Consider the following 18,490-nt stretch of genomic DNA (forward strand, 5'->3'; position numbering starts at 1 on the left):
GCGGGTTCGGGTGGTTTTGTAATTTCATGATGTATTTCTCACGGACATTATTATCCTTAGCTAACGGTACGTGTGAGTCCCTATGGACGTTCTCATTTCATATGTACCATGGTGCACCCGTCATGGTCCTAAGAATTTTCGATTAGGCACTCTGTATAAGCTCTATACTAGATTTCATATGTCCAGATTGGTTTGAAAACACATTTATACAGGCTGACTTTATAGTCAAGGCTTAATTTTGATTGGTCATTGATTAACCAGTAAAGGCACTTAACTTCATGTGAAGTCTCTTGGCTTCTATATGACGACGCCAACTAACTCGTCTATCCAAGTGAATACCAAGGAATGTAACAGTATCTGTCTGTGGGATGTTTATGTTATTTAGTGTGATACACAGTGGGAGAAAACCCTAATTTAGTGGAATTAAATTCGTATCTTCTAAACGCTTGGCCAAATTAATTTCATTTATATATATTGCAGGCAAGGAGGTAAGCTAATAAAGTAATGCAAAATGGGTACTGCTACTTCAGTAGAATGAGCGGGAGAGGCTGCTAAACTACACAACCTCGGATGAAATTCTATACTATTTTCAATTGTAAGTAATTATTTTAATATATCTTTCAAAAAATTTAAATTTTATAAGTAATTTTTTTTTTTAATAGAATTTTTTTTTTACTTTTTGAATTTTCGGAAGGTTGCCAATTACTAATGCTGTGAGATGCAGTCCTAATTTTTTTTACCAATATCAAGGCTATATTATATGGGGGATTTCACGTCAAGTGAACCAACTTTTAAAATCGATGTCTTCCGATCGGGATGAAATTTAGACCTATTGGATAGTAATTCTGACACAATTTTTCAACAAGATCGGTCCAGAACTCTCTGAGTTAGAGGGGGTAAAAATCTTTCGAAAAAAAATATTAAAAAAAAAAATAAAATTTTTTTAATATTTTTTTCCGAAATCAAAAACTTTTTTAACAAAATGGCCCTTTTTTTTCTTAAAATAAAGCTTAGATATTTTCCTTGAAGACCTATTTGGTCGCTTAGTGGGATGCGAGTTTGATATCTATCAAAAAAATGTTTTGTAACTCAAAACATGCAATTTTTGACTTTTTTTGCAAAATCAAAAACTTTGTTGACTTTTTTTTCAAAATGGACCCTTTTTTAATTTTTTTTTGCTCAAAAGAAAGCTTGGATATTTTCCTTTCAGACCTATTTTGTGGCTTAGTGGGATGCGAGTGGGATATCTTTCAAAATAAATGTTTTGTAACTCAAAACATGCAATTTTTCACTTTTTTTTTTAAATCGAACTTTTTTTTTGCAAAATGGGCCCTTTTTTAAAAATTTTGTTTTCCTCAAAAGAAAGCTTGGGTCTAGTCCTTTAAGATCTATTTGGTCGCTTAGTGGGATGCGAGTGGGATATATAGCAAAATAAATGTTTTGTAACGCAAGATATATAATTTTTGATTTTTGTTTGGCAAAATCGAACTTTTTTCAAAAGGGACCCTTTTTTAATTTCTTTTTGCTCAAAAGAAAGCTTAGGTCTATTCCTTTAAGATCTTTTTGGTCTCGTAGTGGGATGCGAGTGGGATAGTATCAAAATAAATGTTCTAACACAAAAATTGTAAGTCTTGACTTACAAAATATTTATTTTGATACGATGCGACTTTGAAAAAAGTGAAAAATTGCATGTTTTGAGTTACAAAACATTTATTTTGAAAGATATCCACTCGCATCCCACTAAGCCACCAAATAGGTCTGAAAGGAAAATATCCATGCTTTCTTTTGAGCAAAAAAAAAAATTAAAAAAAGGGTCCATTTTGAAAAAAAAGTCAACAAAGTTTTTGATTTTGCAAAAAAAGTCAAAAATTACATGTTTTAAGTTACAAAACATTTTTTTTTGATAGATATCAAACTCGCATCCCACTAAGCGACCAAATAGGTCTTCAAGGAAAATATCTAAGCTTTATTTTAAGAAAAAAAAAAGAAAAAAGGGCCCATTTTGAAAAAAAAGTTAACAAAGTTTTTGATTTCGGAAAAAAAATATTACAAATTTTTTATTTTTTTTTTAAATATTTTTTTTCGAAAGATTGAAGAAATAGCTATCTAAACTATTTGGAACACATTTTGCTAAGAATAATAGGTAATAAGTTACATGGATGAGAAAAATCACATGTTTGGCCAAAATGTCAAATTTTGACCCCCTCTAACTCAGAGAGTTCTGGACCGATCTTGTTGAAAATTGTGTCTGAATTACTATGCAATAGGTCTAACCTTGGTATAAATTTCATCCCGATCGGAAGACATCGATTTTAAAAGTTGGTTCACTTGACGTGAAATCCCCCATATAATATAGCCTTGATATTGGTAAAAAAAATTAGGACTGCATCTCACAGCATTAGTAACTGGCAAACTTCCGAAAATTAAAAAAGTAAAAAAAAAAATTCTATAAGAATATGGCCATTGGTTATCACAAATAGCGGAAAATATATTTGTATTTTTTAAATATATTTTACATTTAAATAGTTGTCAATACCAAACCACTGAAGTTATTAATAAATGTTAAATATTTTTAAGTACAGCAACAACTATAGATTGAAACTACATAACAATAAATCAAATATGCGAAAGTTTTTTTATTTTGCGCCACTAAATTGTTGATTTCTCCCACAGTGTGATAGGTGGACAGTTACCCCTTCTGAGAGTAAATGTGATTACTTTTGAGTTCATTTACTCGTATTCTCCAGTTATTCAACCATATCTCCACGAGTCTGAGATAATTGGCCAATTCCGTAGAAGCATATGCATGTGAGCTAAGTATTGCCGTATAATCAGCGAATGTCGATATGGTAAAACACTTCCCTGTGAACACCAGCCATAATTTCCTGTAATTTCGGTCCGATATGTATGACTCCAGCAATATTGGTGACCTTAGACACTTAATTTTGTGAATTAACCCTTTATGCCATAAATTGTCGAAGGCCTGGGCGATGTCCAAAAAGATAGCATAGCATTATTATTTATTTTAAAAAGATTTTATTATCTCTCCAGTCAATCGATTAACTTGTTCAATGGTTCCATGTTCTAATGGGGTAATATTTTGGTTATTTATGGTATAATTTTACATTGCAATATTTTCTCAAATAAATTTGATATGCACTGTAGTAGCCTTATAGGTCTGTGTGAAGACGGCATTGTTAAATCTTTTGCTGTCTTAGGTATAATTATGATCTGAGCAATTTTCCAATTAGTTGGGAAAACTCCTAGTCTAATGATCGCAGAAAACAATACAGTTAGCACGATTATAACTATATTAGGAAGGTTTTTAATCATGGATGGCGTAATTTTGTCATATCTGGGAGATTTGTTTGTATTTAAGTTATTTTTTTATAACTTTTCCTCTAAACAAAGGGCTCTCTTCAGTCTTCTAGTAACGATGGACAGCCTCTGATCTATTTTGTTGCCACTCTCTTCTAAGCTCCCTCTTTTCGAGAAGTAATCGTTCAATATCTAAATTGAAAATATGCATTTTCGGTCTCGATCTTTGAATGATGACGTGATGATGTGAAGTCATTGACGCATTCGTTTATCTTGCCCTCACTTTATATTTGTGTGGATGAACTTCTTGTATTTATGCTATTTTTTTTTGTAAAATGGAATATTTGCATGAGATTTTAGTATATTTCTTCCATAATAGGTGACTATTACAGGTGAATGGTCGGAAGATAAATCAAAAGATATTTCCGTAGATATTGAATTTAGATTAACATTTCAGGATATGGAAAAGTCTATAGCTCTGTTCAATAACTAAAAGTTGTTACTAAAGTTGCGTCCATTTTAGAGAGTGTTCTCTCGTTGCAAACTATTACAAGTTCTATTTTGAACTCGTAATAGTTAGCAGCTTATATTTCATATGTTTTGTGTTATTGTTTATTTATTTACAATTTTATTTTTGTGGTGAAAAAATTAAAAAAAAAAATAATTTTCAATAAAATTGAAGAAAATGTAAGTATTTATACATTTTAAAATGAATAACATAAGAAAATTGTGGGTATAAAACAATTGTTACTGGAAAAGCGTTCATTTACATTTTACTATTTTTGAGAATTTAAGAGAGTAATTTTGTAAATTTTGATTTTATCAAGTATCACTGGGAAAGTAAATGAACAGATCTTATAAGATCAGGAATCTTCCTAGGATCAGTAGGCCGGTATTTTGGTTGACCAGGGGATACGACATCCAGGCAATTATTACTGTCAACTATGACTTTGTAAAACTGTCTTCCTCTAGGGTTAATTAAACGTGAACCCCAGTATGTGTGTTTCGCATTGTATCCACCAGGAATACGATCTCCTAGAGTTTCAAAGAATTCTTCGAACTTGTCATCGGAAATCGTGGGGATAATATACTGAACTCACTGTCAAATCTCCAAATAAACTATCCAGTCGAATGGAAGTTGCTTACATATATTCTTTTTAGAATTCATCTTAAAATAATGTTTTAAACGGCTTTTAATTAGGATACCAGTACCACCCTGAGTATGTTTTGATTAAAAGAGATAATAATTTGCGTAAGCGCTTGTAGCAGGTTTTCTATCCCTCCCGTATTTTGGCAGCATATTTTCTGACTTCAAAACACCACCGTAAGAGCTGGTTCCAGATTTAGCCGTATTTAATTGTGGGAAGTTTGCATTCATTGTCGTAGAGCTTTTATTTTCATTATTACAAACTACTGAATTTACTGGTTTAGAAAAATCGAAGTTAACCGCCGATGGTACAAAAAAAATCGTCTCTCTTTAGTTGTCGCCTCCCTCTCAAGCTTTTTAAAAATTCTTTGTAAACTGGGCATTCCCGACAATTCGCCGTATGGGTACCACCACAGTTTCCACATTCATTTTTGAGACCCTTTTGAATAATATCACATTGTGATGAAGAATGTAAGTCTCCGCATGCAACACATACTGTATGTAAGATACAATAACTTCCGAATGTCCAAACTCTTGACAGTTACCACACTGGACAGATCGGTTGCGCTTGAGAGGTTTCTCTATAATTATTCTACGATTCAGTAAATAAGGAAGGGAGTATATTGGGTGAGTTTCATTCCCTATTAGTTTTTTATCATCTGTATCTAAATCTACTGTAAACATTGGTTGAGGAGTTTTATCTCTGTTAAATATATTTATTACTACTTTCGTTTTATAGCCAAATTCTTCCAGGAGGTAGCTTGGTTCTACACTGGACACTATAAGGCTAAACTCAAATATAAAATCTTAATTAATTATTTTCCTATTTTTATGGTTCATTCATCATTAAGGCCGTTTAACTTATCATAATTGCAAAGCTGAGCATAATCTGTATTCATTAATTTTGTTCAGTATATATGCGCTTCTTTAAGTTAATTTATTTTATACGGCTTGGCCACTTAACACGTTAGCAGCCGCCGTATATTAAAAAAAAACTACCAGTGTGCCAAAAGTGTTTTCTTGATATGTTCTGTGACCCACCGGTGCGTCACATGGCCTCACGGAAAAAATTCTTGTGAACCACCGGTGGGTCACATGGCAGCGAATGTGTTAAATAAGGTGTTAAAGTAAATTATTTTTCTCTGTATTCGTTAAGTAATTCAGCTGTAATCATTGACACGAAGTTTGCAACATTTGCATACATTTTGACTTAAAGCCTAATATGAACAGATTTGCGAAAAATTATGTTTATTTTTTCATGATTTCATATTTTTTATAATCTTAGAGCTGTGGCGCTCTGAACTAAAACAATTACAAACTCAAGTAAGAGTGCTATATTCGGCTGTGCCGAAGTTTATATTCCCTTCACAAAAGTATACTTTAAGATTGTGAAAAACTATTTTTTTGGTAAAACAAAATTGCAGTGAAAAATAATTTTGGTAGTTGTAGTACAAGTTTTAAGCTACATATATCACATTTTAGTTCAGAGCGGAATACCGCGGCACAACTCTATTTACGCTTATCGTAAATACAAACATTATTTTATTTAACCATCACGAGTAATTATGTCAGATTTGTGGGCAAAACTTTTGTTTATATTTATTTTGATTTAACTTTGCTGTACGTGTACATATACGTAAAGAGGTTTTTGGTCATTTTTGATTTCTTACACACTCTCGTAAAATAGCAACGATCACATAAATAATTACATATGTACGTACATGTACGAATACATATGTATAATAATGAGTACAGAGAGAAAAAACCGGATCTGTGCATAGAACTCATTGTTTACTCATGCCGCTGACTAACAACAAATAATGTAGAACAAATACATAGGTACGCATTTATACATATGTTAGTTTATAAACAAATATTGTCGGCAAAGATCATTAACGTAATACCCTACGTTCGCATTTAGTGAAACAGGAAATTATTCTATACCATATGGCATGTCTAACAAAATGTAAATAACTAAAGCTGGCCACACACGGATGATTTGTGAGTCCGATTTGTTCGTGTTCAACGTCTTGTTACTTGTTAATGGGGCTGTGCGCGAACAAAATCACAAGTAATTGAAAATTTTCAATCACAAATCAGGCGAACAACTCATTCCGTGTGTGGCCAGCTTAACAAGATATAATTACATAATTATAATTAAGATACGAGTATCTAATGAAATAAAATGCGCCAAACGTATGACATTTTTTAGTAGTTATGTATTCACGTTATGGCTGGCGACACGTTGCCAAAATATATTTTTATTTTTCTGCTCTCTCTCTTTATCTATGTGGTAAATGCACTAAGTATGGATACATTTTTTAGTTAAAGGAAAAAAATATGTCCTGTCGACAGTGATGCCATTTGTAATCAAGCTATTACTTGCGATTTATTTTGAGTGGCAGAGAACTCGGTCAGAGCACAGAATATACAGAAGTGTCAAATTTGACGTTTAAAAAACGCCAAATCAGATGTTAGGGCAGTTCTCATAAAAAGAGATAGCAATATATTTTGTACTACAATATCAGTGATGTGTTAAAGCAAAACGCTATATACAACACGAATTTGGTAGACAAAGAAATGTGAACAAAACAAACAAATAAATTTGTAAGACAATTTTTTCGTAGTCTGTGGCACAAAATTTTTTAAAATGGAAAATTATAAAAATGTGTGTATTGTTTACGTGTAAATTTAAATGAAACATAATTCTTGGTTGTTTTTTACGTTTACAAAATAAAACTCCACATGTACAATGGCAATTAAAAGTGAAATATTACAAAAATAAATGATTGCATCAAACTAAATCGGAAAGAAATTGAATTATTGCGGCAGAAAATTAAGACTAAAACAAAATGAAAAGGGCAGTTACTAAAAATGAAACAAATATAGAACTATATTATTTTCTGTCTCGTGACGCCTCTGTATACTTTGTGGTCAGAGTTTAGCTTGTCACAAAAATGTTTACAAACTTACAATACTCCCACCCAAACTATAGTGAGTTGTATGTATACTATTTAGTGCAGGGATGGAACGGTCAGTACAATTGTATTTATTCACATCTAAAAATATTCGTTGCTGATAACTATAGCTAATACCACATGTTCATAAATATTTAAGATATTTATAGGTATTCATATGGTACTGCATATTTTGAAAATTTGTTGAGTCATCATTTGTATATTAGTAATGCCTCATCATCTTGTATTATTTTTTTAAAAATTAATTTGTATAAAATTGTGTCCGTGGTACCATAATCAATATCAGAGTATTAGACCCCTTTCACACTGGGCAATTTAGTTGCGCAAGTCTCTTTCCCAACAACAAAACAGCATGTAAAAGTTTCTTCTCCTTAATCCGACATTACATCAGGCATCAACAAACACAAGAGACTTGCTTTCTGAGTCGATTAAGCGATGTCCGTCTGACCGTCCGTCCGTCCATGTAAAGCTTGTAGTCAAACTACAGATTGCAATTTTAAAGATAATTCAACAAAATTTGGTAAATTTTCTATTGCCCCAATAACGAAACCTATTGAATTTGGTTAGAATCGGTTCATTATTTTTTTCTAGCCCCCATACTCTCTATACCTTCTTTATATAGATATCCAAAACAAATTCAGCACAAATAAGTTTTATATATGCCGAACTCGCGTTAACAAATTGTGTCGTGATCGGTCCATATTTAGTCATAGCTCCAATATAAGGCCAACTTCCAAAATTAATTTTAACGAGTATAGATTTCTTAACCTTTAACTTATGAGGTGGTGGTAAATTTTACACCCTCTCTTCATTTTTTAAAGTTTTATCAAAAAGGCTTGCGAAATAAAGTGCCTGCATTTTTGTTTCAAATAACATTTTGTTTTCTTTTTTTAATTTTTTTAAATTAAAATTGTTGTATCTTATTGTTAAAAAGCTAATATTAACGAAAAAATGTTTTTTAAAGTAAAATTTTTTGCAAAAATTATAAGGTGTAAAATTTACACCACATCCACTATGTCAAAAATTTTCACGTCATAAGTTAAAGGTTAAAAATGTTGGTATCAAATAAAATTCAATACAAATAAGTTTCAAATATACAGAAGACATGCTACGTAATTTAATGGCGATTGGTCGATAACACTGTGCACGAAATTGACACTTTTTTTCTGTCAAGAAGGGCAAACAAAAATAATTCTTTAGAAAACATACAAATTCGAAATTTTGCTCAAAAAAATATTGTTTTAGCCAAAAAAAAATATATATTTCTAACGTCTGCGAAGATTGAAATCATGTTAAGCTTACTTAAAGGTAATTTTATTGTGGAAAATTTTTTCTTTCTTACTTGTTTTGATTTAGTATAGTGTAATCGTCGCATATCAGTTTTATACTATGTTCACATTTGCAGAGTTAATCATCTCAAACGCTATTAAGCACTAATCACTTCAAAATCGAGATGATTATTCATACATTTAAATGATTTGTTAATCACTTTGAAATTTTGACAGACATTTTTTTTCCTCAAAAAACCTAAAATAATTCATCAATGTTCATAATTAAAAAGTTTAAAATAATCTGCTGATATCTTTAATAAAGTATTTATTTCCATATTTAATGCCTTAAAGAAATATAAATTAGTTTGTTTTTTTTTATTTGTCAACTTAATCATTTTAGTGTCAAGCTTTGATTAACTTAATCAAAATTTTGCTTAAACGCGTTTAAAAGCCCAAGTGTGAACATAGCATTAGGCCTAAAAGTACTAAACAAATCACATACACGAGTTTAGGTTTATTTTCATTTTGAAATCTAAATTGTCCATTCCTGATTTAATATTACAAAAGAAATTAGCAAGGCGAATTTATACAAGGTGGAGTCAGTCAAACAGCTGATATTTTTTTTCGCTTTTTGGTTCTAACAGTTGTCAAAGCTTGTTTTTATATTTAAATATCTACATATTCTAATCGTATTAACAAAATATTTATTGTTTACATAAATAAGTAAAGCCCTCACTATTCAATTATCTACACTATATTAAGTTTAAATACTTATTTGTTTAATTTTTCATTTTGGTTTTTTGACATTTGTTAAGACCAATCGTTGTTTTTGTAGAACTGACACCACCTTGTATGAATTCGCCTTGGAAATTAGTAGTGTTCGCGTACTTGATAATTTGTAATAATTTGTACAAATTATCACTGGAAGTTACTGGATTCTGTTCGTTTACTTTTAAAAACTTGTAACGAGACTTGTTAATAAAGTAGCGACAGTACTACAACAAATACAACATTTACAAAAACCACAAGCAATTTTGTTTTTGGTTTAAGGTCTGAGCTGTCAAAGTTGCCTGTTGTTGTTTTTGCTTTGGGGCTTGTTGTATTTTTCGCCACAACAACCACAAGTTCAGACTAAATAAAAAAAATAGTCAGCTGTTCTACTGAGTCTACTTTATTAATTTACTTTGATTGCATTTTACGATAGTATTAGTTATACATTCTCTCCGCTCTCACCACGAATCGGTGTTGCCAAGGCGAATTTATATACAAGGTGGTGTCGGTGGCGAATTCAGGCAAATACGAGCGAATTCATGCATTTTTTATATATGGAATTTGACATTCGAAACAATGAGAGAGTGGTTTTGAATGTCAAACTCCATATATAAAAAATTAATGAATTCGCTCGAATTTTCCTAAATTCGCCACCGACACCACCTTGTATATAAATTTGCCTTGGGCGTTGCCAGTAAACTTTCGTCTCTTTTCCCCAAAAAGTTGGGACATTTTTTTTCACTGGCAACGCTGATTCTTAAATTGTGCGATAAAAAAACGATATACAACCTGCTTGTTTGAGTTCTCAAGCTAGACTGATTAAAAGTTGTTTATTTCTCTACAATGCGTGTGCACTAGACATGCCCTTAAAAAATAGATTTGCTTTGGATAGGTCTTATTTTGTTCATTAGCAGCTAAAACTAACTACTGCAAAATTTAAGTGCAATCGGATAACTAGAACACGTGCCGGAAATCGATTGAAAGTTGTAAAATTGGGTAAATAATGGTACTTTTTCCGATATCTTAAAAAAAATCCATATTTGCATACTGTTTTTAAACATTTGCAATAAACCTAAGCTTCTATAGAAAATTATCTTTCTAACTAGGTATAAAACAATAATTTCGAATGAAAAACAAGTAAGAGTGCTATATTCGGCTGTGCCGAATCTTATATACCCTTCACCAAATTATACTTCAAAATTTTAAATATTTTTAGGTAAACAAAATTTAATTTTTTTTCCAGTTGTTTTTTTCATTTTTTGGAAAAAAATTTTTTTCGATTGTTATTTAAAATTTTTTTTTTTTTAAAATTTAAAATTTTTTTTTTAAATTTAAAATTTTTTTTTTTGTTTTTTCAATTTTTTTTTTTTTGAAAAAAAAAATTTGGTAAACATTTTTTTTTCCGATTTTGACCCATTGTAGGTCCAACTTACTATGGTCTTATATACGTCGTTGCAAATGTCTTTGAAATATTTAACATTAGATATCCATATTGTCTATATTAATGTCTTAGAAATCCAGATATAGGTCAAAAATAGGTAAAAAATCTAGGTTGTCTTGGTTTTTTCCTCATATCTCAGCCATTTGTGGACCGATTTTGCTGATTTTAAATAGCAAAATTCTCGAAAGCATGTCTGACAGAATTATTGAAGATTTGGATCTCGAAGATATCTGGGGTCTTCAGAAAATTGATTTCAACAGACAGACAGACGGACATGGCTTAATCGACTCCGCTATCTATAAGGATCCAGAATATATATACTTTATAGGGTCGGAAATGAAAAATGTAGAAATTACAAACGGAATGACAAACTTATATATACCCTTCTCACGAAGGTGAAGGGTATAATAACAAAGATATACGAGTTTTATCTGACCAAATATTGAGCATTTCTATTGTTGACATAGTTGTTTTCATAACTTTTGCATGCAAAACAATGAGCAAATAATACAAAAATGTCGTTTTTCTTGAATATATGATGTAGGGAAATGCTAATAACTTGGTTATTTTACTCGATGTTCATGCTTTATACCTTGTTAGAAAGATAATTTTCTCTAGAAGCTTAGGTTTATTGAAAATGTTTAAAAAACAGTATTTAAATAGGGACATTTTTTAAGATATCGGAAGAAGTACCATTATTTACACAATTTTACAACTTTCAATCGATTTCCGGCACGTGTTCTAGTTATCCGTTTTCACTTAAATTTTGCAGTAGTTAGTTTTAGCTACTAACGAACAAAATAAGACCCATCCAAAGCAAATCTATTTTTTAAGGGCATGTCTAGTGTGCACACGTACGTAAGAGAAGAGTAAATGAAAAACGCGGCACCCATGTTTTGCCTTTCCCTGCTCTAAAATAAAGTTACTGGATATTTTTTACTGGAAAGTACGCGAACCCACCTATTGTGTTTTAGTTGCTTTCTTTTTAACACCTTTTAACGTGAGTCAACCAACATTCATAATATAAGTTGTTAGCACGAGCAGGACTGCCAGATTTGTTATTTTATTGGTATTTTGCCGATTTTTGTCTTAAATCTATTTAACATAATTACATATTTAGTAACTGTTCCTTTCTGGATCTTTGGGGATTTGTAATTTTTGCTTCAATATACATTTTTAAATGTTATAATACCTAATTTTATCGTTTATTTGATAATTAATTTAATTTCGAGAAAAGCAATATTTGGGGATATTTTTTATTTTGGTTGGGGATAGCGCCGATGAAAAGTACCTGAAAGCCCTGGTTTTAAATTATGCCAATATCCATAGGGTAACATTGAGGTGAGACGTCATTGTCAAAAACCTAACTCTTGCAATAACAAAATGCATGCTTGATAATATATTTTCTTGTTTTATCAGATATTTTATTTTTTGTATTTTTGTTTGACAAATCGGAGTGTCTCGTCTCTATGTATAATTCTCTATGCCAATATCTTTCGAAAATTTTGCCGATTTGTTCATCAAATTTATCTGGCAGCTCTGATCACGAACACAGCTTATTATAGTTTATATATGGAATTTTTCCTAGGTACTGTCAAACACCATATAAAAATGCTATCACCCTTTGAATCCGCCTTGATATGAGTAATATCATTTCTCTTTATATATGGATGTACTTACTTGCACTCATGCTCAGTTTGAGGATTCATATTGGTTTCTTGTAACTTTTCATAGAAATTCTTCCACATTTTTTCTTCATCCATGATGATGATTTCACTTTACTTTTTGCCTTTTTAAAGTTTAAAAAATGTAGGTAAGTATTCAATCGATTTGTTTTATGTTAATTTTTGTGTGCGCATAAGTACATAAGTACTTATTATAAGTAAAGTTTCTGAAGGTCGTTGAAGTTTTGAATTATTTTTGTTGTTCATCAAACTCTAAATTTGTTAGTCGTTGTATTTAATGTGGCATATTCATTTATAGAAAATCTTTTATAGTTTTTATTAAATATTATTTCTTTAGCGTCGTACACCTCACACGATAAACGATAAAAACAAACACGAAACCAGCGTATTCACAATGTAAAGAGAACTAAAGTTTAGACATCATAGAGTTTCTCCAAAGACTTTAAAATATTCGTACTAAACAGCAGCCGCCGACGACACGAAACGACTCGATTTCTACTATTTATAATATAAATATATTAATGTGTGAATGTACATTCATATGTACATAGTACATACGTATGTATATGCAGAATACAACAATAAATATCGTATAATTAGCATTAAAGTGAGGATGACGATGATGATTGTTGCTGTTAAACTGAATATTCTACATACTTATATACATTTCTATGCCTTTTATTTTGTACGAGCTCGGTTGATTATTTTTTTATTAGCTGCAAATAGTTCTCATGTAAAATGCAATCGCTCGCTGGCTCAAATAAAAATATGATCAACTATCTAAAAACAGATTACAATTGGAACTGCTGTCGGCAAACCACAGCAATAACTACAACAAATAATGCCATGTTTCCACGGCAGTCTGAATTACTTAATTCGCGTTTTGAATTACGATTGCGAATTAACCTGTTTACACGACAACGTTCGTAATTCAGTTTGACATTTATTTATTTCTTCTTCTTGTTTTTTTTTTCATCTGTTTGTTTGGTGCGAATTTTAAATTTGTAATTTGGCAATGGATAAAAAAGGTAAGTAAAAACATAAAATTGTAGCATTATTAATTAAACAAATATAATTTAATTATTATTTTCATTATTAGAAAAAAGAAAAAGTGCAAGCAAGTGGGGCCAGCTGATTTTGATACATAAATAATCGATAAAAATTAGAGATGACAGTCATTCGTTCGTAATTCATAAGGTAATTCAAACTGAATTACGTACGAACAAGGTAATTCGAACTTGAAATTTTGTATGGCGAATCATGTAATTCAGTTCGTAATTGGGGGTTGAATGACGAATGAGAGCGTGAATGACGAATAATGCCGTCGTGTGAACATGGTATAAGAGAGCTATATTCTGCTGCACAATAATAAAGACCAGTGGTGCCGTTTGGTTACATTTGTTACAACTTTTCAACACTCTACGTAACATTAATAATTTTTAAAAAAAATTAAATTGAGGACACGATGAGAAATATCGGGGTAAATTTTAGTTGAAACTCCAAAATGTTTTATAAATCTCAAAATACCAACATTTCTTTTAATTAGACAACCATAAAATTTTTAATATAGCTTTCATTTAAAACAAGTGTAGGCGGAACTACAGCAACACACATCTTTAAAGGAATATTTTCGCCGAAAACCCCAACTAATGTCTAGGAGAATTGATTGTTTAAAAATTGGCATAACAAAAATATATTTGGAGTTCCTTTCTGACACTCTAGAACTTTTAATACATTTGAAAAAAAAAAAACAGAAAAGCAGCTGCTACTTATTTCGCTACCAGAGTTAAAAAATTTATAATAATAATCGCAAGCAACTATTTAGAAGTTAATGATATAAAAACAACCCATTATTATTAAATTAAATTTTCAAATCAAAATTACTTTTTACCGTTGGAAAAAATTTATCTAGGAGATTTAGCTTAAATAAAGAATCTCGTGAGCACTTACTCCTCTCCCATCAGTTCCCGATTTAAATGCTGACGAATACCAGGATTAAGTATACAATCTAAAGAATGTTGTGTAGAGAATATTTAGCCAACTAAAACCTATAAAAAAACGGGCTGAATTACCGCATTCGTGATCGATATCGAATGCCATAATCTCGAATAAGAAAATTACGATTAGTTTTACTAGATATCAAATGCGGTAATCAGACACTGCGTTACAAAAAAAATTGAGTACCCGCTTCGAAATGTAATTTTTTCTTATTTATACATATCGTTTATTAAACATACATACAAATATTTTACCATCACGTCTCATTTTTCTTCCGTAATAATGTGCCAAATTATGTCTTTCTTATATCCCTTTAATACATATTGTTGCCAATTTTCTACATTCAAGTTCCAATTAATTTTAGACGAATATAAGCTTGATACTAATTCAGATTCTAATTCAGAAAAATCGAATGGAGTACGAAAACCACCCCAGACTCACATCTGGCCACCCCAGATAAAAATTTGGAAAGTCGCAGAAAGATTTTTTTGGATTTGTAGATTGTTCCGTAAAGAGATTCCAGTGCCCTAGAACATTAATCCTTTGGTTTTTGGAACCCAAAAAGTTAAAAAATATTCCAATGCCAATCGTACCTACAACGGAGCACATGTAATGTTTGGTTTTAAAAACGGTCTACAAGCTAAAATAAAGGAGTGAAATCCGCAAGCCATTTTGGTTGTTTGTTTATCCGACAGGCTAAACTTATGCCCTAATTTTGTAAATCACGTCACCAAAGTGACATTTATGTGCAAAGCAAAAACAACATTTAACACATTTCAAAAATTTGTTTTTGTTTTATGTACAAATTCTGAACCAAACAAACGCACAAAAATTCAAGCGTTGATTTGCCTTTCAAAATAATCGAATTCAAAACTCAAAATTCAATAGAAAATATCAAGAAATTTTGTTTTTGAGCAAATGAATACTTGATTTAATTATGAAATAATTGAAACGAGTTCAATATGTGACAAATATTTGAATTGAAACGGTTTAAGAAATAGTTTTTTCTGTGAAGATATAAAATTTTTACTTTATATTATATATTTTTTTAATTATATTTTTCTCATTTAAAAATGGTATGATTTTCTTTTGCAACACTTTTTCGAACAGTTTCGATAAGCATGGAAGCAAGCTTATTGGTCTATAGGAGGATGGTTCGGTCAAGTCTTGACCTGGCTTTGGTATCATTATTATCTGAGAAGTTTTCCAATTTGTCGGAAAAACTCCATGTTTAAAGATCGCATTAAATATTGTAGACAGCTCAATTATTGCCACACTCGGTAGGTTTTTAATCATAGTAGGTGTAACAGAATCATTTCCAGGTGATTTTTTTAATATTTTGTTATCCTTGATTACTTCGTTAATATCTTCTGGGCTTATATCTAATATGTCATCATTAGATAATGGTGACACAGGTGGCTCTTCAAGTTCAAAAACAGTTGTTGGCGAGTTTGGTTGAAAGGCTGTACTTAAGTGATCGGCAAATATTTTAGCCATTTCCTCCGTGCTGCGAGCCCAGGTACCGTCAGCTTTCCTTAAAGGGCTTTGCCCCTCTACCGATGGCTTGATATTTTTCATTGCCTTCCAAAGGGAAAAATTTGTGTGTTTGGTATTTGTCAAACTTTGAATGTAATTTCTATTTCTGCGATCCTCTTCTAATTGAAGGGCTTTTTTCCAGGTTTTTACTAGCAGCAGACAGCCTCTGCTTTGCAGCAGGTGATCTATTTTGTTGCCATTCTCTTCTGAGTTTTCTCTTTTCTAAAAGAAGTCGTTCAATATCTGAGTTGGAAATGTGCATATCAGTTTTAGGAAATATTTGACTCTTTGAATGATTTAGAGCCGATACAATTAATGACGTAAAGTCATTGACACTTTTATCTACATCTTCTTGACACTGAATATAAAGATCTGTGTGGATATGACTGCTTATATATTTTTTATATTTAAGCCAATTTGTTTTAAAGTAATATGTATATACTATAATTGGGGAATGATCAGAAGATAAATCATATGACATTTCTGTAGATATTGAATTTCGATTAATATTTTTTGTTATGGCAAACTCTATGAGATCAGGAATTTTTTTAGGATCAGCAGGCCGGTATGTTGGTTGTCCAGGGGACACAAAATCCAGGCAATTTTTGCGATCAAATAATGCTTTATAAAGCTGTCTACCTCTGGGATATACAGTAAAAGACAAAACTGTTCACAATTAGATGAAATTTTAGTTTACAGATTATTTCTTGCACATAACAACTGGTCCGGAACAACTGGTAATGGAACTTTTATACGTTTTTTGAATCACATCTGAACGATGTCGCATGTGGACAGTATTGCCCCTCAATAGATTTTGTGAAAAAATTATATTAAATTCTGATATTAAAAAGAGAAAATTATAAATAAATTTTCAGTTACTTTACAATGGATAAAGTTATAAATTCAGTTTTGAAGAAAAATATCCAAGAAGATATATAAAATTGTGTTTCGTACCGATTAATTGCTAAAAAGAAAATACAAAGTTTTTATCGGACTTTACAATAAAATAAAAAAAAACAAATTAATTTAAAAGTCCCACGAAATTGTGGTGGTCGTCCCCAGAAGCTATCTTCTGCTGATGCTCAAATTGCAAGGCTCTTAATCTTTTTAGGAGCCACAAATAGTTTCCACTGCAATTAGATTAATGAAGTGCTTAGAGAGGCCCATGGAATCAACTTCAAATAACGGACTTAAAGCAAGAGCGATTATAAAAATACATTGTTAAGTCAAAGCATCGTAAGGCTCGATTAAAGTTCGTTAAATCGTACGAAAACTTCACCATTGACGATTGGAAACAAGTTACTTGGTCTGAAGAAAATGAGATTAATCATTGACATGGGTTGTTAAACGCGTTGAGGTACACAGTGAAAACATATTCGTGATAACAACCGAATTTGTTGCCAATCGAATGATTCTACCTTAGCGACCGAATTTTACAGTTGTGACTACAAAATTTTGGAAAGGGTAACAAAATTTTGGTTGCTTCATCCGAAATTCATCTTTATTAACTAAATTTCTGTTGATAGAACGGAAAATTTCGATGTGTGCAACCGAATCATTCGATTGGCAACGAATTCGATTGCTATCACGAATCTGTTTTCTCTGTGTACAAGATCGCAACATATGTCAAACTATGAAATTGTATGGGTGGATCAACTATGGTTTAGCGATGTTTTCGTGGCAATGAGCCCGGTATACTTTGGCGTGGTTTAGAAACTTTTTTTGGAAATAATTCGGTATCTAGGGAACTATTGGAGATATTGTTACGAAATTTCACATGGTTTGAGCTGAGGTGTTTTCGAGTTGATTTACGTTTGTAGCGCTAATGGGGCCAGTACGTAGCCCCTCAAAGTTGATCACCTCGGGTCTCAAATTTTTAAAAAAAAGTCGACAAAAATCCATTTATGATCCGAATGAGCAGAAATTTTGAATATTTATTTGATTTATTTTTTTAATTTTGCTCGATATTTTTATGGTTTTTTAGATATGGCGGGCCTACGAAGGTTGGAATTTATTTTTAAAATATCAGCTATATAAAAAAACATCTTTTTCCATCTCAACAATTTTTTCAGTAATATGCAGTAAAATGGATTGCAACGAAACTTTGCCAAGGGTCTCATTTGCTTTTACCATTATTTTATTTATTTATCTGTATTTCCATACAACAAGACTCTTTTAATTATAGTATGGAACTAGGAGAAGTTATAATAATATAATTTAATACAATTTAATTTAAAAAGAAGTGTGAAAATTTAAAAAAATTTACAAATCAAAAGTCAATATAATTTAAAAATAAAAAACAAAAAAAAAAGATTTAAGTAGGACTATAATGATTTTCATGATCC

At 31.1% G+C, this 18,490-nt stretch overlaps 1 protein-coding gene across 1 annotated transcript in view; it reads right to left on the reverse strand.

Moving 5' to 3' along the window:
- The window catches only part of stac (C2 and C2B_Munc13-like domain-containing protein staccato), a 116,155-nt gene extending 103,136 nt beyond the window's left edge, over positions 1–13,019 (reverse strand). Inside the window, exon 1 of the mRNA XM_065514875.1 lies at positions 12,607–13,019. Coding sequence (XP_065370947.1) covers positions 12,607–12,689 — 83 coding nt within the window. The 5' untranslated portion in view covers positions 12,690–13,019. The remainder of the gene's footprint in view (positions 1–12,606) is intronic.
- Between the last annotated feature and the right edge of the window lie 5,471 nt (positions 13,020–18,490).

Source organism: Calliphora vicina, chromosome 1 (assembly GCF_958450345.1).
Source record: "Calliphora vicina chromosome 1, idCalVici1.1, whole genome shotgun sequence".
In the NCBI taxonomy this organism is placed as follows: domain Eukaryota; kingdom Metazoa; phylum Arthropoda; class Insecta; order Diptera; family Calliphoridae; genus Calliphora; species Calliphora vicina.